General features: G+C 40.6%; 5 protein-coding genes, 1 long non-coding RNA gene and 1 other non-coding gene across 8 annotated transcripts; 5 read left to right on the top strand and 2 right to left on the bottom strand.

Moving 5' to 3' along the window:
• Positions 1-28: 28 nt before the first annotated feature.
• LOC117128565 lies at positions 29-5,640 on the top strand. Its single transcript, XR_004451932.1, has 3 exons — positions 29-3,592; positions 3,709-3,815; positions 3,948-5,640. It is a non-coding gene; the product is annotated as an uncharacterized LOC117128565 (long non-coding RNA).
• Positions 5,641-5,709: 69 nt separating this feature from the next.
• Positions 5,710-9,416, top strand: LOC103842501 (kelch repeat-containing protein At1g19470). Of its 2 annotated transcripts, none has more exons than XM_009119126.3 (2): positions 5,710-9,153; positions 9,277-9,416. In XM_009119126.3, the coding sequence occupies exon 1, from the start codon at positions 7,963-7,965 to the stop codon at positions 9,130-9,132; it is 1,170 nt and encodes a 389-aa protein (XP_009117374.1). In that variant the 5' UTR covers positions 5,710-7,962; the 3' UTR covers positions 9,133-9,153; positions 9,277-9,416. The 2 variants fall into 2 exon arrangements, with proteins under 2 accessions (XP_009117374.1, XP_009117373.1); XM_009119125.3 differs by having other exon boundaries at positions 5,711-9,153; positions 9,236-9,416.
• On the top strand, positions 5,717-6,865 carry LOC103842765 (putative F-box/kelch-repeat protein At2g29810). Its single transcript, XM_018654443.2, has one exon. The coding sequence runs from the start codon at positions 5,717-5,719 to the stop codon at positions 6,863-6,865; it is 1,149 nt and encodes a 382-aa protein (XP_018509959.2).
• Positions 9,417-9,646: 230 nt separating the features above from the next.
• On the top strand, positions 9,647-13,228 carry LOC103842500 (transcription termination factor MTERF2, chloroplastic). The gene is made up of 6 exons (XM_009119124.3): positions 9,647-10,801; positions 11,544-11,952; positions 12,023-12,238; positions 12,323-12,430; positions 12,517-12,791; positions 12,866-13,228. The coding sequence occupies exons 1-6, from the start codon at positions 10,179-10,181 to the stop codon at positions 13,116-13,118; spliced, it is 1,884 nt and encodes a 627-aa protein (XP_009117372.1). The 5' UTR covers positions 9,647-10,178; the 3' UTR covers positions 13,119-13,228.
• On the bottom strand, positions 9,965-10,036 carry TRNAQ-CUG. Its single transcript has one exon. It is a non-coding gene; the product is annotated as a tRNA-Gln (tRNA).
• On the bottom strand, positions 13,204-16,763 carry LOC103842499 (phenylalanine--tRNA ligase alpha subunit, cytoplasmic). Its single transcript, XM_009119123.3, has 18 exons — positions 16,519-16,763; positions 16,319-16,444; positions 16,148-16,237; positions 16,010-16,066; positions 15,860-15,915; positions 15,683-15,778; positions 15,526-15,610; positions 15,323-15,360; positions 15,196-15,234; positions 14,969-15,045; positions 14,792-14,876; positions 14,611-14,707; positions 14,212-14,308; positions 14,049-14,120; positions 13,896-13,962; positions 13,691-13,816; positions 13,553-13,607; positions 13,204-13,460 (listed from the first exon to the last, which is right to left on the bottom strand). The coding sequence occupies exons 1-18, from the start codon at positions 16,663-16,665 to the stop codon at positions 13,407-13,409; spliced, it is 1,464 nt and encodes a 487-aa protein (XP_009117371.1). The 5' UTR covers positions 16,666-16,763; the 3' UTR covers positions 13,204-13,406.
• Positions 16,764-16,869: 106 nt separating this feature from the next.
• On the top strand, positions 16,870-20,551 carry LOC103842498. The gene is given in 13 exon segments (XM_009119122.3): positions 16,870-16,873; positions 16,943-17,063; positions 17,295-17,337; positions 17,340-17,525; positions 17,864-17,965; positions 18,064-18,233; positions 18,337-18,451; positions 18,454-18,472; positions 18,547-18,724; positions 19,020-19,584; positions 19,688-19,800; positions 19,875-20,112; positions 20,186-20,551. Coding segments are annotated over 13 exon segments (2,073 nt in total). The 3' UTR covers positions 20,405-20,551.
• The last annotated feature ends 1,229 nt before the right edge of the window (positions 20,552-21,780 follow it).

Raw genomic sequence — 21,780 nt, 5'->3', positions numbered from 1 at the left:
ATGATATGCACATGAGGAGCACGTGAGTTGTCATTATCTTCAGCTGGATATTTTTTCTGGGTTTCAAGTCATCGTTATCTTCTCCAACAGAGAGTTAGTTACAGAGAGCGACAGCTCGAGATGGAAGGTGACAGAGCTCGAGAGATGAGATGAGAGAGAGATTGGGCTGGTGAGAGTGAGCTAGAGAGAGATGTGATTCTTGGTGTATCTAGTCTCATAGTCTTTTTCTTCTTCCTCAATCTTGTAACTCGGATTAGGTGTAATCGAGAGAGGAAGAAGACGACTGAACCTCCGGTGACGTACTCTGTAATCACATTGATTATAGTGGATTGGCTGAGAGACCGTTTCTCTCCCTGGTGATGTATAGCGGCTTCTCCACATCGGAGAAGTGCGGTGAACACCGGGTAAACAAAGTCTCGTGTGTTATTTCTTTATGCTTGATTCATGATTGATTAGATTCGTTTAGGCTTGTGATGAGTATTGATTAAAGCCAAGATTATAGGATGAATCCTTAACAAGTGGTATCAGAGCCTTGGTTTAGGCGATTCAAGGATTCATCAGAAACGGATCAAGATCGGTTCTGAAGGAGAATCGAAGAAGGATCGGAGGAGTTGAAGTTTCGATCGCATCGTTGTTGCGAGAGTGAAGAATCAGTAGATGTTGCAAGATATGCAATGTCCAGTGTAAAGAAAGAAGAAGATGACGTCTGTTTGTGGAAGACGACGACGTCCGAGACGGAGGAAAGAAAACTCGCGAGGAAGATGCAATCAGAGCGAATGGTTTCTGATTTTGTGAAATCATATGGTTCAGTAAGTTAAGCTCTCTCATCTCTAGAGTTATAAGCTGGTGTGAGTTTTGGAATTAGAGACTCACAAGAGACGTTGCTGTGTTCACAACCGTAAGAAGAACCATAGACTGAAGTGTAAAGAATCAGATATGTGATGTTGTTCTGCAGTTCTGGAATTGGTTTGATGCTGGCTGTTTGAGGTGGAGGATCTCAGGTTAAAATGTTAAGTCAAGATCAGACTTAAGGATACAGAATCAAAGTCAGTTCATAGTTTCCTCAAGTTTAAGTCTTGGAGACAAATGGTCTCAGTCTGCAACAGTCACAAAGTTTTGTTGTGCTGGCTGGATACTCATCTACTGCAGTGTATAAAGAATGGAAGCTCTCTAAATCACAAGGGCGGTATGTTATCTTTGCAAAGAGTGATCAAGGCTCAGGTTTGGTGTCAAACTGTTTGTTGGTCAGCTTGTTTGTGGAAGGAAGATGCAGCTGTGGTTTCAGGATGTTTGGAAGAATGGCAGTTGGTGGCATCTATGAATCTCAGGTTTAAAGGACGCTTTAGAAGTGAGTTTGTATGTGTGTCAAAGGCTGTTCAGATACTGTTAAAGCTTTCAAGATTCAAGTTTGAAGTTAAGTTGCAGAGAAGAATGGTTTCTACAGGTTTTGGAACAAGACAGATTTGGTATTTTGAGGAGCTGGTTCAGGTTTTCAGAAAGTTTGAGTTGCAGGTTCAGTCACAGAGATTAAGGGTCAGGTTCTGGTGAATGTAAGAAGCTCAGGTGGTAATGATCAAGGTCAGCAAAAGGATCATAATGGAGCTTGTAGCAGCAAGGATTATTTCTACAAAAATGAATCAAGGTTGTTATGTTTGATGTTATTCTTCAGTGGTAGTAAAGTGATAAAACAGATGGGATTCTGTGGTATGTCACATGACGTTTTTCACATAAACAAACGTCACGGCTTATTAGAAGAATGCGTGAAGTCATCAAGAAAGAAGCAGAAGCAGGAACATGTTATGCTTCCAGAAGTATGCGTCAAGAGAAAAGACAAGAGTTCTAGGAGCAATGTGAGTATATGCTGGAATAGAGTTTCTTGTGGGATCAAAGTTGATAACTTTGGAGGAGTATGAGTGGAAGAGGCAGCTCGTGGTAGAGGTTTAACTGTCTCACTCAAGGCGTTTCTGCAGAGGGTTAAAAGTGGTGATTTCTTAAGAGAAAGAAGGCTGATAGAATATCAGTGGCAAGGAGCCAAAGAGATGAAACAAGTTTCTGGTTTTATGGCTCAAGGAAAGGAAAGCAAGGAGTTTGTTTTGCTGGTTGTAGTTCTTTTGAACATGGAGTCTACAAGTTCAAGTCTGTGCAGGATGTCTCAGGTCAATTGGTGCTTGTGTTCTGTATTTTAAAGACACACGAGAAGTTTCAGGAGATGGAGAAATCTGAGAGAAACTTCAAAGAATGATTGTGAGGACATGTTAGTGTGTATGGGACAGCAGGACGAAAGCACAGCAGGTGGCAGTCACTCAAGGATGTAGCATTCAGAGGCTATGAGAAGAAGCTGTATGCTAAGATATAAAGGTTGATGGGTTAAATTCAGAAGGGTCTCACAGGGTTTAAAGTGTTATGTGAAGATGTGTTGTTGGTAGAGACTATAACAGGTTGGAGCACAGTCAGTTTGGTGGTAGTGAAATCAGATTAGAGAGCTCGGAAGAAGCTGCGACACTTGGTGGTTATAGTATTAGTGACTATGGTTGAATGGCTGCAAAATTAATATAATTTTGATAAGTCTGAAATAAAATTCAGAAGCAAGAAGCCATGTTTACAGTCAGCTACACAAAGGGGTTAAGTGAATCAAAGAAGAAAGTGCAGGATGGTTATAAGTCTGAGAAGTGAACCTTCATGTGAAGAGGAACACATTGGGGGGTTTTGAAAGGTTATTGTTTCAGGTGGAGTCTTGCCTCTACAAGTGTTGTAGTGCACATCTCTAGATGTTTTTTTGACTTCAGGTGGAGCAGTGTTATGTTTCAGACAGTGTTCTCAGGTCTACTTCAGTGTGAAAAGGTTTCAGAGGTTCTGCGGATGAGCTTACAAGAGCTACAGAGATTCATGTTGGTTTTGTGAAGCAAGAAGAGTAAAAGAGAGCCAAGCCAATGTCAGCAGGTTCAAGCTCAACATGTTATAATCAGATGGAGTAAAAAGGGTTCAGCTTGTGGTCAGAGATGTGAAGAGGATATCAGCAGTGTTAGTATGGGTTCTCAACAGGAAGCACAGAGTAAAACGACATCGAGGCAGAGTCACTGCAGGTATTCACAGGGACCAGGGAGAACAATTCAAGGTGGAGCTGTTTGAGTCAATAACCAAGCTGAACAAGTTCAGAGAGTTCTCTAAGAGTAGCTACAAGGAGACAAAGAGCAAGTGTTGTTGGTACTGTCACAAGAGAGCACAAGAAGGATTGAGCTACAGAGAACTGAAGTTCTCGGTAAAGTCTGGAACAGACGTGGGCGTTTGTATACCAGTCTGTGGTGGAGTTATGCAGGTCAGAGAATTGCAGGTTTCTACTACATAAAGTGTCTCAGGGATTGTCACAGGTTCTGTGAGTTTGAGGCAGGGATAAAGAAGTCAGCAGGTGGTCAGATTTGTTGTCTGAAGTTCTGTTGAGGCAGATTTGTTTGAGCAGAGATCTCTACATCGAAAGTCTTCTTAACCGGGTTGAGTTAGGCGGCGTGTTCTGCTGGTCACAACAGCGGTGAAGAGTGATGTTCAGGTTGAAAGTTCATACAGATTGGTGTAGAGGAAAACTTCAGGATTAGCAGTGAGTTTTCTACTAGCTATTAAGGTTGTCTACAAGGTTTCTTGAGTCAAAGGGCTTCTGGTGTGAGGCAGTGGTGATTCAGTTTCTACAAGAGTTTCAAGAAAGCATCATTTCAGGTTTTGGCAGATTATTTGAAGACCTTAGTTGCAGTAACAAGTCAAGCATCATAGGCTGATCTATACTAGTCAAAGGAGAAGCTTATGGAGTGTATGTTGAGTTACTGGTGAGTGGTTTTCTCAAGTTTCCAGGTTATGGAAAGTCCAAAGGAAGATCAATGGAGAAGTTTGGCGTGACACAAGTTTTTGGAGTGCTGGGAAAAGAAACTTAAGAAGGCATGTGTGTGTTATTGGCACAGGAATGGGATTGTGATTCACATCACAACAAGTTACATGTCTGTTCATTGATGATGATTAAGTGGTTGAAGACTGGGAGTTGTCAAGGCTGTAACTGGGTTTACAAAGTTCAAGGGAGCAGTGGCGAAGGTGTCTTCAGGTGTATCAAGATAGGTACTGAATAAGATGCGTGGAGGAAACAAGTTTCAGGAAACGTTGAAGCTGAGCGGTGAAGCTCATAATAAGATGAAGCTGAATGGGTTTTATTCAGAGAAGTATGAAGCTGAGGAGTATATTTTTCTCAGGAGACTGCAAGGAGATGCAGGGAGATACAGAAGATGAGCAAGTCTGCTCAATCACTGGAGGAAAGCTCAAGAAAAGATAAGACATCAAGAAGATCGATGCCAAGGTGGAGATTGTAGAATTGTGTCATCAATCTTCTAAGCTTCTAAGTCAAACAGAAGGTTTGAATATGCTGAGAGAAGGAAAGACTCTTGGTCCAGCAGAAGGTTTTACTAAAGCTAATGATATGCACATGAGGAGTACGTGAGTTGTCATTATCTTCAGCTGGATATTTTTTCTGGGTTTCAAGTCATCGTTATCTTCTCCAACAGAGAGTTAGTTACAGAGAGCGACAGCTCGAGATGGAAGGTGACAGAGCTCGAGAGATGAGATGAGAGAGAGATTGGGCTGGTGAGAGTGAGCTAGAGAGAGATGTGATTCTTGGTGTATCTAGTCTCATAGTCTTGTTCTTCTTCCTCAATCTTGTAACTCGGATTAGGTGTAATCGAGAGAGGAAGAAGACGACTGAACCTCCGGTGACGTACTCTGTAATCACATTGATTATAGTGGATTGGCTGAGAGACCGTTTCTCTCCCCGGTGATGTATAGCGGCTTCTCCACATCGGAGAAGTGCGGTGAACACCGGGTAAACAAAGTCTCCTGTGTTATTTCTTTATGCTTGATTCATGATTGATTAGATTCGTTTAGGCTTGTGATGAGTATTGATTAAAGCCAAGATTATAGGATGAATCCTCAACATTGAGGCATGAGCTTGCAGGATTATGACATGTACATTGTTACATTTCATTACTGATCAGACCAAATTATAGTCACATCACATCCAGGGGCGAAGCCAAAGCTATTATTCATTGGGTGAACAAATAGCATAATTAGTATAAAGTTTCAAATTATATAAAGAGCCTTATATAAATACATATATAAAATTAGTGAACCGCCGTCAAAAAGTAAAAAATTAGTGAAGTACCTTTTTGAAAATATCATGGGTGCATGCTCACTCTATAACCTTACTATTTTTTTCCCTTTGTCACATGCATCTAGCAAATAAGAGAAAAAATATTTTCTTATAAAAAGAGAAACTAGTGATCATATGTACGAGAACAGAACAAGCATTCCATGCAAGAAAATCCACTTTTATTTCATTTTCTAGACTATACGATGGCTTCTATCGACGTAGAAAAAAAGCAATATACACTTCTATAATATGTTACAATAAAATTTTAAAATAAGAAAAATGTTTTTTTTTTTTGCTTAAATTTACCAATTAGAGAGCCAGGGCAAAAAACGATTTGCTAATTATACTTCTTTTTAAAATGATGAACAAATTTTTACAAAAATGATTTTATTTTAAAAGGTTTTTGCGTGTCACAAAAGAAAAGGCTTATGAATAAACAGAGTTAATCAAGTAACACTCGAGTCTTTAAAAAGATCAAGTTACTCTCGCTTACCGTTCATTCGCAGCTAACTGATTCTCCGACTTCACACGGCGACGATGGCTGTGATCTCTGACATTCCCGACGGCGATCACGGCGGAGCTCCAAACAAGAAACCGCAAGAACAACCCGGAGAAGTGAATACAGCCACTTCTTTGGAATCATTACCCGACGTTCTCATCGAGCACATCGTCGCAAGAGTCCCGAGAACTAACCACCCGGAGATATCACTCGTCTCCAAACTCTTCCGTCGCATCATCGCTTCGCCGGAACTCCGCCTCACGCGATCCCACCTCGCCATCTCCGAACACGTTCTTTACGCCTTGCTCGCGTTCCCTCCTCACCCCCCGAGCTGGTACATCCTCAACGCTTCTTTACGGCTGCGCAGAGTCAACACGCTCCCTCCCATGCCTTCTGGCTCCGCCGTCGTCACCATCGGACACGAGATATACGTCATCGGCGGAAGCAACGGCAGCGAATACTTAACGAGCGTAACTGTCGTCGACTGCAGAACACACACGTGCCGGTCTCTCCCGAGCATGAGAAGCGCTCGATACCGCGCAGCCGCGGGGGTCATTGACGGGAAGATCTACGTAATGGGAGGTTGCGTGAATCGATCTGGTCGATTTCGTGTTGAAACGTTTGATCTTGAGAGACAGATTTGGCTTGGATCGCAAATTAATTCTCTTTGGAGAGATATCGTGACATATGATGTTATGAAAGAGAAGATTTATGTTTTGGGTCGTCAACAGTGTTTAGGCGTTTACAACCCTAAAGAAGGTACACTACAATCATATCTTGGTCGATGTAACTTGGGAGGTTTGTGGCAAGCGTCTTCATGTGTGGTTGATGATTTGTTGTATACCATTGATCCTGGGTGTTCGGTTTGGACTCCAATAATCGTGTTTGATCCAGAGGTCAATGCTTGGAAACCTGTGAAAGGTGTATGTGGTTTGCCTCCTTGTCTCTATTGGTATGCTTACGAGTCTAAAATGGCGAATGTTGGTGGGAAGCTGGTGATCCTGGTCGGTAATCAGAGCCAGTTGTTCAATTATTATGGGGAGAAATATATCTGGTGCGTGGAGATAGCTTTGGAGAGACGTCATGGATATGAGATATGGGGAAAAGTTGAAACAGTTGAGGTTGTGTTTGAAACTACCGAGTCCACCACGCCTATCATTGAGCTTTGTCGAAGTGTTATCGTCTGATGGGTACATAGGTTTGATGGTTTCTTGCAGGTATGTTTCTGTGATATTTGAATTTTGATGTTTAGACATACCCATCAAGGCTAATTAGTTAGACTTTTGCATGAACTTGCAGGTGAAGGAAGGATTTTATATTACATGTACTTGTTGATGCAAAGTGGCTAAGAAGCTCTTATCTGACGCCTCAAGAGTAACTTGTCGATCTATACTTACCTTTGCGGAACAGCTTTCATTTTGTGAAGTAGATTTCTTAGTCTTGTCGAAACTTGTTGAGATAATGCATCATCTCTTTGGGGTTTTGTGTAGTTTGGACTGAAAGAGTACAGTTCTTTTCTGTTTGCTTTTGGAATTTATGTTCAGATGTACAACAAAACCTAGCTTCTACCAGAAATATGAAATTTTGGTTGATTTGTAAACCGGGGGTTTTGAGCTATAGGTAAACTACAAGTCTACGAATATCAACTTAGGTGAACAAATAGTATTAATTAGTATAAAGTTTCAAATTGTATAAATACATATATAAAATTAGTGAAGTGCCGCCAAAAAGAAAAAAAATTAGTGAAGTATTTTCTTGAAAATATCATGGGTGCATTGCACCCCCTATAACCGTACTATTTTTTCCACTTTGTCACATGCGTCTAGCAAATAAGAGAACAAATATTTTCGTATAAAAAGAGAAACTAGTGATCTGTGATCATACGTACGAGAACAAAACAAGCACTCCATGCAAGAAAATCCACTTTTATTTCATTTTCTAGATTATATGGTGGCTTCTATCGACGTAGAAAAACGGCAATATACACTTTTATAATATTAACCAATAAATTTTTAAAATAAGATTTTTTTTTTTGCTTAAATTTACCGATTAGAGAGCCAGAGCAAAAAGCGATTTGCTAATTATACTTCTTTTAAAAATGATGAACAAATTTTTACAAAAATGATTTAAAAAAAAAAAAGGTTTTTGCGTGTCACAAAAGAAAAGGCTTATATATGAATAAACAGAGTTAATCAAGTAACACACGAGTCTTTCAAAAAGATCTAGTTAGTCTCGCTTACCGTTCATTCGCAGCTAACTGATTCTCCGACTTCACACGGCAACGATGGCTGTGATCTCTGACATTCCCGACGGCGATAACGGCGGAGCTCCAAACAAGAAACCGCAAGAACAACCCGAAGAAGTGACTTCTTTGGAATCATTACCCGACGTTCTCATCGAGCACATCATCGCAAGAGTCCCGAGAAGTAACCACCCGGAGATATCACTCACCTCCAAACTCTTCCGTCGCATCATCGCTTCGCGGGGCCTCCGCCTCACGCGATCCCTCCTCGCCATCTCCGAACACGTTCTTTACGCCTTGATCGCGTTCCCTCCTCATCCCTTGAGCTGGCACATTCTCTATCGAAGCAACACCGCTTCTTTACGCTTGCGCAGAGTCACTACACTCCCTCCCATGCCTTATGGCCCCGCCGTCGTCACCGTCGGACATGACATATACGTCATCGGTGGATACGGCGGCACCAGATACTTATCGAGCGTGACTGTCGTCGACTGCAGAACTCACACGTGTCGGTCTCTCCCGAGCATGAGAGTCCCTCGATACCGCGCAGCCGCGGGGGTCATTGACGGGAAGATCTACGTAATGGGAGGTTGCGAGAATCGAATATCTAAAGATTGGGTTGAGGCGTTCGATCTCGAGAGACAGATATGGCTTGGAACGGGAGGGGAAGTATCTGATGAGAGTGGAGGGTTCGTGACGTATGATGTCGTGAAAGACAAGATCTATGCATTGGGTCTTCGTCAATCTTTACACGTTTGCGAGCCTAAAGAAGGTGGAGTAATAATAATATGGGAGGGTGATGCAAGTGAGTTAAGGGGTTTGTGGCAAGGGTCTTCTTGTGTGGTTGATGATTTGTTGTATACCATTGATCCTATGTGTTGGCGTGGGCATCCAATAATCGTTTTTGATCCAGAGGAGGGTGTAGAGGGTGTTTGGAAGCCTGTGAAAGGTGTATATGGTTTGCCTCCTTGTTTCCCTTGGTTTGCTTACGAGTCTAAAATGGCGAATGTTGGTGGGAAGTTGGTGATCTTGATCGGTAATCAGAGCTGGTTGTGGAATTATTACGGGTATAAATATATATGGTGCGTGGAGATTGCTTTGGAGAGGCGTCAAGGAGGTGAGATTTGGGGGAGAGTTGAATCAGTAGATGTTGTGTTTAAGACCGCCGAGTCCTCGCCTATCATTGAGCTTTGTCGGACTGTTATCGTCTGATGAGTAAATGGGATCTTGCAGGTATATATGTTTCTGTGATATTTGAATAATGATGTTTAGACAGACCATCAAGGCTTAGTTAGACTTTTTCATGAACTTGCAGGTGAAGGTAGGATCTTATATTACATGTGCTTGTTGATGCAGAGTGGCTAAGAAGCTCTTATCTGACGCCTCAAGAGTAGCTTGTCGATCTATACTTACCTTTGTGGAGCAGCTTTCATTTTGTGAAGTGGATTTCTCTGTCTTGTAGAAACTTGTTGAGATAATGCATATTTTGGCAAACATCTCTTTGGGGGTTTTGTGTAGTTTGGACTGAAAGAGTACAGTTCTTTTCTGTTTGCTTTTGGAATTCATGTTCAGATGTACAACAAAACCTAGCTTTTACTATAAATATGAAAATTTGGTTGATTTGTAAACCGGGGGTTTTGATCTATAGGTAAACTACAAGTCTACAAAGGTCAACTTGGGAAATATAATGGCTAGTCAAAGAACAACCGTCCAAAGACTTGAATTCAACATTTGTTGACACCATTTGAAAGAGAGATAAAAGTTTTACATTAGGGATTGTAAAAAAAGACAGATACTTGACACTTGAAACTTGAGAGTAGCGCTATGCTTGGTTACTCACTTACCCAGTATATATACCATATAGATTTTTTGGTGGTTCTGAATTTTGAGATCAGATTCAGACTTACAAGACCCGTTGACCATTGTGCTTCTATCTAGTAAATGAGATATGAAGATCTAGATGCAAAACGAGCCGCTTTTACTTTTGAAGAGTTGAACCCAATTACTCTCCCATAAAGGCTCCGGGAAAAGAAAAAAAAGAAGAAGGTTCCACCGAGAAGTGAACTCGGGTTACTAGATTCAGAGTCTAATGTCCTAACCGCTAGACCATGGAACCATTTGTTACACAATCAATAACCATAAAAACTCATTCCTAGCTTTCGTTGCTTTATCTCTCTCCCATTTCTTCTCCGTTTAATCTTTTTTTCAATTCAATCCTCCGAGCTGCTCTATCTCTCTCCTCTCCTCTCCTCTCCTCCATGCTTCTCCACTGCAACGCAAGCTGCTGCACCTCAACCTTCTCCCTCGTCTCCTCCTCTCTCCGCCGTCAAGACCACTCCGAAGACTCGCAAAACACAGTAATCCGCCGCCGGCACAATGCTAGATCACTCTCTCTCTTCACCCGCCACAACCAAAACCTGAAGCAGAACAAAAACCTTAACGAATCCCCAGAATCCTTCGTTCCACCGCGTCATGACGATGATGACCGATCGAAGCTGCTCGAGCTCTCTCTCGTGACAAGAAGAACTCCGCAGTTCCCTGGCTCAATCTACGCCCAATCAGCTTCTGATCCCGACATCGCCTCCTCTCTTCCTTCCCTCCGTAACTTTCTCGACGAGGGAGAGAGCGAGAGGGAGATGATAGCCAAGGCGCTGGAGATAAGGAGGAGAGTGACGAAGGAGATTATCAAAGAGTCTTTGGTGAGGAAAGGGAGGTTCGGGATCACGTACGCTACTAATGTGACTGATCGTTTGGGTGAGTTCGTTGATCATGTGATGATCGAAGCTGCGGCGTTGAAGCGGCTGCCGGAGTTTTCTGAGACGAGGTTCAACCTCCGCGCCAGGACGGTGATAGAGGATTCTAACTTCGTGCCTCTTGTAAGGTCAAGCTCCTTCTTCATTAGCTCCTCTTTATTTAGTGCACATAAAGTGTTCGACGTTTGGTCTCAGAGAAAAAAAAGACTTCGATTTTCTCAATGATTAATGCTTCGGCATACACACATGCATACAGGTCCGGTTGATTTGCGTGGGGTAGTTCGGTTTATTCCGAAACTGAAAAAGCTGCTGAACTGAACCGGAAAGTTACGGTTCGGTTGGTTTCCGTTAGTTCTGTTTTTGAATTTTGCCTCCGTATTGAACTTAAGTTCTAAATTTGCGGTTAAATTCAGTTATATTCCGGTAATTTCAATGAATTTTGGTTAATCCGGTTCAAAATGTTGGTTTGAATTGGTTTAGTGTGAAACTAAAAAAATTTAAAAAACAATTGTCCAACTGCGAAACCGAATTTTAATTTGGAAATGCGCCGATCGGTTCAGAACCGATTACGAAAATCTCTGTTCGGTTTGGTTAGCCATGTTTAGTTTGTTCGAAACCGGCATGCCTAATTTCTTATGAAAACTAAACTTCAGAGTAAACTCGGAAACTGAAACTGTATGAACCGAACCCTTATGCCAGGATTGTTTCTCATTTGTGCAGCATAGTGGATCAAGTTAGTGTTACAACATCGCTGACTTGATTTGAAGGGTTTGGAAAGTAGCAGTTTTTCATAATGATTCTTTAACTGTGCAGGTGGTTGAAGTACCATGAGTTTTAGCAGTTTTTCATAATGATTCTTTAACTGTGCAGGTGGTTGAAGTACCATGAGTTTTCATACAATAGAATTGGGAAGATCATATGCATGTCGAAAGGAAATCTAGACTCCATAAGAATCATGATCGAGTGGCTTAAAACCATTCATGTGAAAGGCGAATTCATCGGCGTTGCCTTCTTGAGATCCGGGGACAACATCTTGCAACGTAGCCGTGAAGAGCTAGACGAGATTGTTGAGTATCTAGAGAGCAATGGTGTGAGGAGGTATTGGATGGGATATGTGGTTGGCCGATGTCCCGAGTTGCTTTCTTTCAGCGTGGAAGAAGTCAAAACCCGTGTTGATTTCTTCTTGCAAATGGGTATGAATCAGAAGGACTTTGGCACTATGGTGTTTGATTATCCAAAGATACTTGGGTTCTTTTCGTTCGAGGAGATGGAGAAAAAGGTATTCAAAGCTATATATGTTTGTGTGTTGTCTTTTGAGTTCATTAATGTGTTGCTTGCCTTGATATCAGATAAGTTACCTGAAAGAGTTTGGGCTTAGCACAGAAGATGTTGGGAGACTTTTAGCCTTCAAGCCACACCTCATGGGGTGCAGTATCGAAGAAAGATGGAAGCCTCTGGTCAAATATTTCTACTACCTAGGAATCTCCAAAGAAGGAATGAAAAGAATCCTTGTCGTGAAACCAATTCTTTACTGCATTGATTTGGAGAAGACAATTGCACCAAAGGTATTTTATATGAACTTTTTGTTAGATACTATGAACTACAAGCAGCAGATTACATTAACTCAGCTTCTCTTGTGCTTTTTAAAGGTTAGATTTTTCCAGGACATGGGTATTCCTAACGAGGCAATTGGAAACATGTTAGTGAAGTTTCCTTCTTTACTAACCAATAGCCTCTACAAGAAAATCAGACCAGTGGTTAGTATTATTATAACATTCTTTTTATAAAAACCAAAGATGGTCTATAGAATGTGATTCTGATATCTTTTAAGTTGGTCGTGCAGGTGATTTTTCTGTTGACCAGAGCTGGAGTGAGCCAGAAGGATATTGGTAAAGTTATAGCAATGGATCCAGCTCTACTTGGATGCAGCATAGGGGCGAAGCTAGAACCGAACATGAGATACTATGTATCGTTAGGGATCAGAATCCATCAACTAGGTGAAATGATTGCTGACTTCCCTATGCTGCTCAGATATAACGTTGATATACTACGTCCTAAATACAGCTACTTGCGAAGAACAATGATCCGTCCGCTTCAAGATCTCATTGAGTTTCCCAGGTAATAAACTTTACAGTGAAATAATATAATACAGCTTTGAAGTAATGATATGAAGTTCTGTAATACTTGAACAGATTCTTTAGCTACTCACTGGAGCGTCGGATAATCCCAAGGCACACCACTATGGTTGAGAACAGAGTTAACTTCAAGCTCAGGTTCATGTTGGCATGTACTGATGAAGAATTTAAGAGGAGAGTGAGAGACAAAGTGGAGAGAAGAGAAAGATTCGAAGCTGGTCTCGACTCTGAGGACTCTCAGCTGCTGGATGATACTATCTCCGATGAGGAGGAAGCCTCCTCAGACTCTCCGGAGGTAGATGAAGAATGAGCATAATTAGAACATGAGAGCTGTACATAATTTTTACACAATTTTTATAACAGAAAGATCGTCTGTATTAGTCTTTGATTAAATCTATTAAAACGAAAATATCTTTCATTCTTCAATGTCTTATAAAAAGAAGTTGATATATAATCTTTAAACTGTAAGTTGATATATAATCTTTAAACTGTTGATGATAAACGAGTCTAAAAAGTAAAATTGGCAGGATCAAAGATTGTGCATAGCACTTGGCATAACTGGATCAAAGAAACTGTAGCAACTGCGTAATCCAAGAGCTCACTCGATTCCAACGCGACAGATGGGATTCCGTTTGATGAGATCAAGATCCACCTGTAGTAAACCAATAACAATAAATAAACACAATGAGAACTACTATACTTCTTCGGTATGTTGTAGTATCAACACAGAGTAAGAACTTGTACCTTGTGTCCAAACAGATCACGGATGTTGTCAATGCCGTACAAGATCATTGTTGGCCTGTTTATGAAGCAAAATAACAAAGAGTCAGGCCAATGTTTCTGTGATGAAAAACGATGACACAGAACTCTATCATTCATTACCTTTCAAGAGAAAGACCCCACGCAATGACTCGAACATCCTCTGGGAGACCCATTGGCTGTAGCATTTCGGGTCTGAACATGCCAGAGTTTCCAATCTCTACCCATTTCTCTAGTCCTTCATGGTAGCTGATAAAAAGCAACAGACACAATATCTTTAGTGTCTTCTGTTTGCATATTTAGAGATGATGATTTGTTCGAATTTTACCTGAAAATCTCCATGCTTGGTTCAGTGTATGGGTTGTATGCCGGCTTGAAACGCAGCTTGGGCATCCCTGTAAACAAAACATAATCGTATCGTAAGTGACCCTGAAGTATCAAAAATAAAGAGCAAGCGGGAGAAGTAATAAGATAAATTCACCTAATCGAGAGAAGAACGCTTGTAATACACCAATGAGATCACCCAATGTCAGACCACGGTCACAGATCAAACCTGAGGAAAAGAGACGCAACCTTTTTTAGGAAATTTCGGTACAATTTTCATGATTCTGGAATTTCTCCAAATGTTACAAATCATTAGTTACCTTCAATCTGATGGAACTCTGCCAGATGGGTTCGGTCAACAGCCTCGTTTCTGAAGACACGGTCTATTGAAAAGTACTTCTTCGGAGTGAAAGGTCCCTACAAAAAGCGATCAAATGAGTATAGTGCACAGAAACAATATTTCACAGTTTGTAAACGCCTAGCCAAGTGTTACACAAAAAAAAAACACGAAATTTCAAAAACGTTTATATGCGTTCATGATTCTTTGAAATATATGCATATCGAGGATACACACATCTACAGACATGAAAATGCATTGGTCGGGAAACAAACAAAGCCTTGATTCCCAAAATCAACATTCTAGCCCATAGGTATTCACCAGTCAAAATAAACCAAGAATGGATTGAGAATTGGGAGGGAAAAGTGAAATTTAGCCAGACCTTTGCCAGTGCATAAAGCATCCTAGACGAGACTGCAGTTGTGTGTGTACGCAGAAGATTCTTGTTTGCTTCCTCTCTCTTCCAATCATAGTTATACCTTTACAATGGAAAAGTCCATGATGAGAAATTGAAAATTAGTTGAGCACTATCAGAGGTAGTAAGCATCAAAACAAGTTGTTACCCTCGTGATCCATAGCCACCAGACTCGTGGACTTGCTTCACCCTTTCAACATAATCTTCTGGTAATTCCCTTGTCGTAGAAGGAGCTACAATCAAATCATTCACATATTAAAACTAAAAGTTAGAATGCCGTCGAGCTGTCATAAACCTTAGCTGAAAGAGAATCTAAGCACTGAACCTTTCAGAAAGAACGTATCATGGGAGTCGCGAGCAGGATGCTGCTGAGGCTGGAACAGTGCATCGAAATTCCAGAAGCTACATTGCAGAGGAAGAAGTTTGTGATCAACCAATGAACATAAAAGATATCCAAACATCATTTCTGAATAACTAGATCGATCGTGAAAAAGGTTGATAGGTTTGCATTAGGTGCTTTAGTAGATAGTACCAAAAGAGTTATGATTATACCTGCTCTCCACAAAGTTGTTTGTTGGCATCTCTTCAAATCTGTGACCACAATGTTAAAAATCACTATCCCACGGTGGTAGAGAAAAAATTTAAGAAATAGTAGTAAAATGGTAAAAGACGGACTCACCCCATCTGACAAAATATGTCTTTGAACTGCTTCCGCACCTGAAACGCACAAGAATAAGAAAATTAATTAATAGGCTAATGAAAAGCAATGGTTACTCCAAATTTTTGCAACAGAAAAGTAAACTACATTTCAGTATGAGTTATACAAAACACACATTGCGCTTGAAGTAAATGATTTCAACAACTCGTGTTACGTTTGAGTACCTTAAGAAGGGGATGGAGATGCCCTGCATCAAGAGGTTGTCCCTTAGCATTGAAGTTATACTCCTTGAATTCCATCTCTTTCCAGCTGCATGTGAGGATAATTGGGTCAACAACATAATTAACAGGTCGAAAAAGAAACATTAGGATTAGTACTCACTTCTGCAGATTTTCACGAGTCAAGTCAGTAGCGAAAATCTTCCTTTTGGGAGCATAACTGGGACCTTTCTTCACATCAGAATATCCCGTCCATCCCCTAAGCAAAAAGGGGGTAAGCGTTAAAATAATGTCCCCCCAAAAGAAAACAAATTTACAAAAGAAAAGCGCAGGTAGTTACTGTGTTACTATGAGTTTCCTGGTTTTGAGAGAGTTGAGGCTTTCTTGGTCAAGCTCCTGAAAGCGAGAAAGGCCAACTTAGTTTCATAAACTATAAAGCTTAGCTTAGAATTCCACATAATAGTGTTCTGAAATAAGATGATAAACAAACCAGTCCTTGCTGTATTAGTAAAAGAGACTCCTTCACTTTATCTTCAACATGTTGAACCTACAACAAACGAAGAGTAACAAACTCAACTCATTGGATGAATCAACACAACAGAAACCAAGCCAATTCACAATTCAATACCTTCCTGGAAACTTGTTTTCCCATTGCAACCCACTTCTTTTTAGCAGCTTGCGTGCTTCCAATTTTGAATACAGAAGCATCCAGCTTTTTCTGAAACAAAACGAGAATCTTATAGACACCAGATAAAATAATATTAAAAAGAATCATACAAGCATTAGTAATCAATCACACCTCGAGATCATCCTTGGATATGCTACCTTCCTCAGGAACAGCCGAGAAAAAGTGAAACTCCGGCGACCCCTCCGCCGCGTACTTCTTCCCTTCATCAGTCAAAACCAACGTTTCCCGTTTCAGCTCCTGCACATCAGTACATTGCAGCAATGATTATACATTAATCAGCAAACCCCCACAACGCATAGATCGGTGTGTACCTTAGCTTCGATGTAGCGAAAACCTTGTAAGCTCTTGATGACGTTTTTGACCTCTTCGTGGTCGAGGTTGAGCTCCGCGGCGAATTTACCGGAATCTGGGATTGATTCGTTGTTCTGCAGGAACCCTAGAATCGCCGCCTCCGCCATCTTAGCCGCGTATTGTTAGTTGTTACACAGAGCTCCGAGTGAAGTTTCAGACTTTTCCTTAGAAGAAACGATTTTCATTGCTGCTCGTTTAAATGGGCCGATATAACAGGCCCGGCCCATCTTTGAAGTATGAAATCAATTTTTCTGCACTTTCACTCGAAAACGACGGCGTTTGTGTACGGTTCTCGGTCTACGCCTATTTGCATGGGTAATGCCACATGGCACATGCAGAAGTTCGGCACTTAACGAGTTTCTTTTCTTTACATCACCAAAACAGAATACGAAAAGAAGAAAAAAAACAGCAAACAAAGAAACAGAGAAAAGGAAACAGATCGGTAGAGGAAGAAGATGGAGCACTTGTCCTCCATTGCCAACGACGTCGTTCTTAGATGTTCACAGTATATTTTTCTTCTCTCTCTGTCTATTTATATAGATATTTGTCGATCTATGTTTTGATTAATAGAAGGTTAAGGATTGTTGACGCTGAAATTAAAGTGTAGAACGCAAAATAGTTTTAATTTTCGTTTCCTTGGTGGTTACGGCAAAATCATTACAAACTTAGCTTAAACTGATGATTCCTAACCGGTTTATTTCGGAATAGTGATTGCGGTTTGTGATTGGTGCTGTAGGGAACTAGGTTCAACCATAGATGAAATCGTGGAAGAGTTTGATCATGTCAATGGAAGCCTGCCGAAGGTACTTACTCGAGGAAGTTTGTGAGGTTCTGCAACTCAAAGGCGATGAATAGGGTTTGTCAAAACATACCAGAGAGGATCAAAGATGGTTCTTTTACCCGTCTCACGTTCGATATGATGCTTGCGTGGCAACAACCTGATGTTAATGACAATGAGTCTGATTTGGTGCCTAAGTCTTCAAACATTGAGACTTGATGATCACTTAGAGCAGCATTATCGCATGGTTTTAGGGGGGTTTTTACCCAAAAAGTAGAGCGTGGGCCACCACAAAAAGAAAGAAACGAGTTGCAAAAATCGCAGGATAAGAAACGTTTGTTCATGGTTTTTTTACTGTTTGGACACGTGGCGACCATTATGATAGATTTACTTTTCTTTTTTAATCAGATAAAATAAATAAAATAAATAAGAAACCCAATTAGAGTTTGTGGGATAAAGATGCTCTTAGTTTCTTAGATTTTGGAGTTTTGTTAAATGCATGTTGACTTTATTACTTGTGTTTAAAGGAAGCAATAGGTAAGTAGAGTGAAGATAAGAGGATTCAAGCTACCTTGTCCCCAGAGCAAGATGACATCTCTCTGTTTTATTCAGATATAATGCCGCTTTTAGTAAGCAAATTTATTGTGTTGTTAAAGCTGTGAAACTAATCAAATCCTATTTAAATAATAATAACACCTCAACTTTATTTCATGTGCATTGGTTATAGGCTGATCATGAACCAAGTGTGGGTGAAGATGCATTTGTCTATTTGGCCTCACTCATTCCTCTCCCTGCTGATATCATCAACGGAAGATACACTTTTGAGACTCTAACCGCTCCTACCGGCCACTAACTTCATTTCCCAGCTTATGAAATGTTTGTCAAAGAAATTCACAAGTAACTATTCTTAATTATATGTATTTTAGTTGGTTTTTAGGCTCAATATAAATCATGTATTATTTGCTTTATTGTATCAACTCTATTTATGTATATCTTCAAGGTGTATGAAGTATTTGCAAAAACAAACGAAGCCTAAAGGGGTCGATTTAGCGGATGATGAAATTATATTGCACGTAGAAGGAACAATGGCTTCACAGAGAGTGGTTCGCCACATTAAAAAAAAACAAGCTGGCCAGGTTTGGTTTTCATGCGCTATTTCATTTAGAGGCATGGGTACTAATTTCTTAACAGAATGTCTTGACTTTTGTAGGTAGACTTACTTTGACAAACTATGGGTTATACTTCGAAGCCGCAGGAATTATAAACTATGAAGATGCTCTTAAGGTAGATCTTACCAAAGACGGTGGCAGTTCTGCAAAGCCTATTTCCACTGGTCCATGGGGTGCCCCACTTCTTGACAAGGCCATTGTCTATGACTCTCCCGATTTGTATGTATTCCTGCATATGGATTATATTCCTTGCTTAACATTGTTATTGCAAACTAGTTATATTGATTCACTCTGAATGTTCCCTTCTGATTTACTTTAGAACACTCAACGTGAACCGTTTTACAAGATTATGATAGTTGATATTTGACTACATCACGTCAAGGCATAATTACTCTCAACTCTTTTTTTGTTTCAGAAAATATTTATTTGTGGGAATTAGTAGGCTTTTAAATTTTTGCCTCATTTGTGTAATGTTTATGGCTTGTAACATGTTTACCTTTGTGATACATTTTAGTAAGGATGGAATTGTCTTAGAGTTTCCGGAGATGACAAGCTCAACGAGACGAGATCATTGGCTTATGCTTGTAAAGGAGATAACATTAATGCACCAGTTCTTGAAGAAATACAATGTTGAATCTCCCTTGCAAGCATGGGAAATTCTTTCGAGAACAATCTTGGGAGTCATACGGTTGCATGCAGCTCGTGAAATGCTGAGAATTTCTCCACCGGATCCGAAAAAGTTTTTAATATTCAGTTTATTTGAGGAAGTTCCTAAGGGAGACTTTGTACTAGAAGAGCTCGCAGAGATTAGTCAAAAGGTGGGTACTGCTAAAACCCCGTGTAGTTCTAGCTCCATATTGAGGAATATGAACATGGAACAGCTTGGTAACATATTAAAAGAAGCGGAAGAAGATAAGTGTAAGGAGAAGGGGAAAGTGATTGATAAAGAAGAAATGCTTGTATCCCTTGAAAGTGCAGTGAATCAGACTAGAGAAGAGGGAAAGGAGATTGAAAAGGCTAAAGCTACCACAACGGAACTCGAAGAAGAAGGGATTACTGAAAGTGTAGCAGTTCTTATGGTAAAAACATTCTTCTGATGGGTTTAAAAATCAATAGTCTCGAGTGCAATATTATGCATGGATGAAAAAGATCATCTAGACAATATTAACGAGAATCTTGCAGGAGCTGATGAGGCCAATGCAAGACGCATTGCCATGGTTCCAAGAAGTGCTTAATTGGGAAAGGCCTTCTCGTACGCTTTTTGTTCTTTCTATTACCATTTTAATCGTCTACAAGTGAGTTTAAAGTATCACATGATCAAGAAGAGTAATTTGATACTAGTAATCAAGAAATTAAATGCATGGTTCAGGGAGTGGGTCGGCAAGGCTATAGCTGCTTGCTTAGTATGGATGGTGGTTAGAATGGCTCAGGCTAGACAAATGAAGCTACACACAAAAAGTGAGGATGCGGTAAAAGTGAGCACCGAATCCGACCAAACAATGACTGAAAGCATTGTGTCGGCTCAATATGGCTTAATAAGACTTCACCAGTTAATACAGCATGTCAACATCACCATCATGAAGTTGCGATCCATATATGCTAGCAAGGTAACTACTAAATATGTAAATTTGATATATTTTGTTGTTGTTTCGAAAATGTGTTCTTACACTCAGATCATAGCATGCAAGCATGGTGATGGCGTCGATTTTAGCCTTGGCAATCTTTTTTGCGGTGGTGCCGTTCAAGTTGGTCATCATGTTTGGTACAATATATTGCTTTGTAATGACATCGAGTGTCGGGAGATACATGAGCAACGATCAGAGTAACCGGAGAATGAAAGAGTGGTGGGATTCCATACCCATTGTTCCCGTTCGTGTCCTTAACTCTGCTTCCAAGTAGTTCACTATTAATGTGTTATTATTAACTTATTAGTTACTAGTATTAGCCCATGTGCTAACGCATGGGTTACTTTCATTATTTTCCAAATTATCTGATCATAAGTTATAATGATCCAAAGCTTAAAAATAAATTTTTATTTTAGTCATATTTTCTAAACCTAGATAACACAAAACTATAATTTAATATATTAAAAACATACTACAATACGTCATAGAATACAAAACATTATATAAATTTCGAACAAGGTTCATATTGTTTACACAATATCTAACAACACATATACAAATTACTAGCTCATGCGTATTTGAAATAAAATTATAGACCCATCTATCCATCTAAACGTAGATTATGAAGGATGCAATCATACCAACGCTAATGCACCAATCCCATCAGAGTTGTGCAGTTAATCGTGTTTGAGCAAAAATACTAATAAGATATATGAGTGACTTTCCAAAAAATCTTTGTATTGCACTCCTTTTAAAAAATGTTTTAAAAAAAGATTATTAATTATTTTGACAATCTTACGTGTCATTATATTAAGAATGCGTCCAATTTTGGTATGAGAAGATAAGTTTTTTTTTTTTTTTTCCGTCAAATTGAAGTTTTCATTAAAAGGCCTGAAAGCCCAACAAACACATCACAAAGGCCAAGAAAACGGCCCAAAACAAACGCAAATAACAAACCGGGCCCAAGGCCCACCTACGACCCGTTCAACCCGAAGAGACCCCGCCGCCGCGCGGACACACGCTACGGCTCAGACGTCGACTCCCTTCGGGACATCACCAGGTAAACCAACCGTCGATTCACCGGGGAGAATCGGAAACCACTCAATCCACCCATCACCACCGCAAACGCCTTCCACTCCGGTGAAAACTAAACTCGAAGAGCGTCAATCGAGGGATCGAGATCTCATCCGACGCCGTTTAAACCCATCACCGAGATAGAAGCTTCGCGCGACCCAACACAGTTAACCGAGGTCGAGCTTCGATCACCCTCCTACGAGATCTCCACCCACCCAAACAAACCAGAACCTTAAAACTAAGAAAAAGAGAGAACAAACCCTAAAAAAGAAACCTAGGGATCAAAGGCGGCGAGGCAAAGCAGCGAAACGCTTTCACCCCCCGAGATCTAGACCGACGACGACAGAGCTACGGTAGCCTCTACCTCGCGGGGACAGGAACCGGCGTCGACGGAGCTGAAGGAGCCTCCGCCTCCCGGAGACAAAACCAAATAACCGAACGAGAAACCTCACCGCGCCTTCCTCACCCTGACCGCGCCCTTGCACCAGAGACCGATCCGCCATGGACGGCCATTTCCAGAGCTCAAGCAAGGCGGCTAGAAGAGGAGACGAAACCGAGGCTGAAAACGACAGCTTT

This window comes from Brassica rapa, chromosome A09 (genome assembly GCF_000309985.2).
Source record: "Brassica rapa cultivar Chiifu-401-42 chromosome A09, CAAS_Brap_v3.01, whole genome shotgun sequence".
NCBI lineage: Eukaryota > Viridiplantae > Streptophyta > Magnoliopsida > Brassicales > Brassicaceae > Brassica > Brassica rapa.
This window is presented reverse-complemented; position numbering and strand designations above follow the sequence as displayed.

What these genes read in the sequence shown, in the direction of transcription:
- LOC103842765 (XM_018654443.2), top strand. Translation starts at nt 5,717, where the DNA reads ATGGCTGTGATCTCTGACATTCCCGACGGCGATCACGGCGGAGCTCCA.
- LOC103842501 (XM_009119126.3), top strand. Translation starts at nt 7,963, where the DNA reads ATGGCTGTGATCTCTGACATTCCCGACGGCGATAACGGCGGAGCTCCA.
- LOC103842500 (XM_009119124.3), top strand. Translation starts at nt 10,179, where the DNA reads ATGCTTCTCCACTGCAACGCAAGCTGCTGCACCTCAACCTTCTCCCTC. An exon ending in AACTTCGTGCCTCTTGTAAG is followed by an intron (nt 10,802 to 11,543) that starts GTCAAGCTCCTT and finishes TTAACTGTGCAG; the next exon opens with GTGGTTGAAGTACCATGAGT. An exon ending in GATCTCATTGAGTTTCCCAG is followed by an intron (nt 12,792 to 12,865) that starts GTAATAAACTTT and finishes ATACTTGAACAG; the next exon opens with ATTCTTTAGCTACTCACTGG.
- LOC103842499 (XM_009119123.3), bottom strand. Translation starts at nt 16,665, where the DNA reads ATGGCGGAGGCGGCGATTCTAGGGTTCCTGCAGAACAACGAATCAATC. An exon ending in TACTAATACAGCAAGGACTG is followed by an intron (nt 15,916 to 16,009) that starts GTTTGTTTATCA and finishes TCTCGCTTTCAG; the next exon opens with GAGCTTGACCAAGAAAGCCT. An exon ending in AGAGTTCCATCAGATTGAAG is followed by an intron (nt 14,121 to 14,211) that starts GTAACTAATGAT and finishes TCTTTTCCTCAG; the next exon opens with GTTTGATCTGTGACCGTGGT.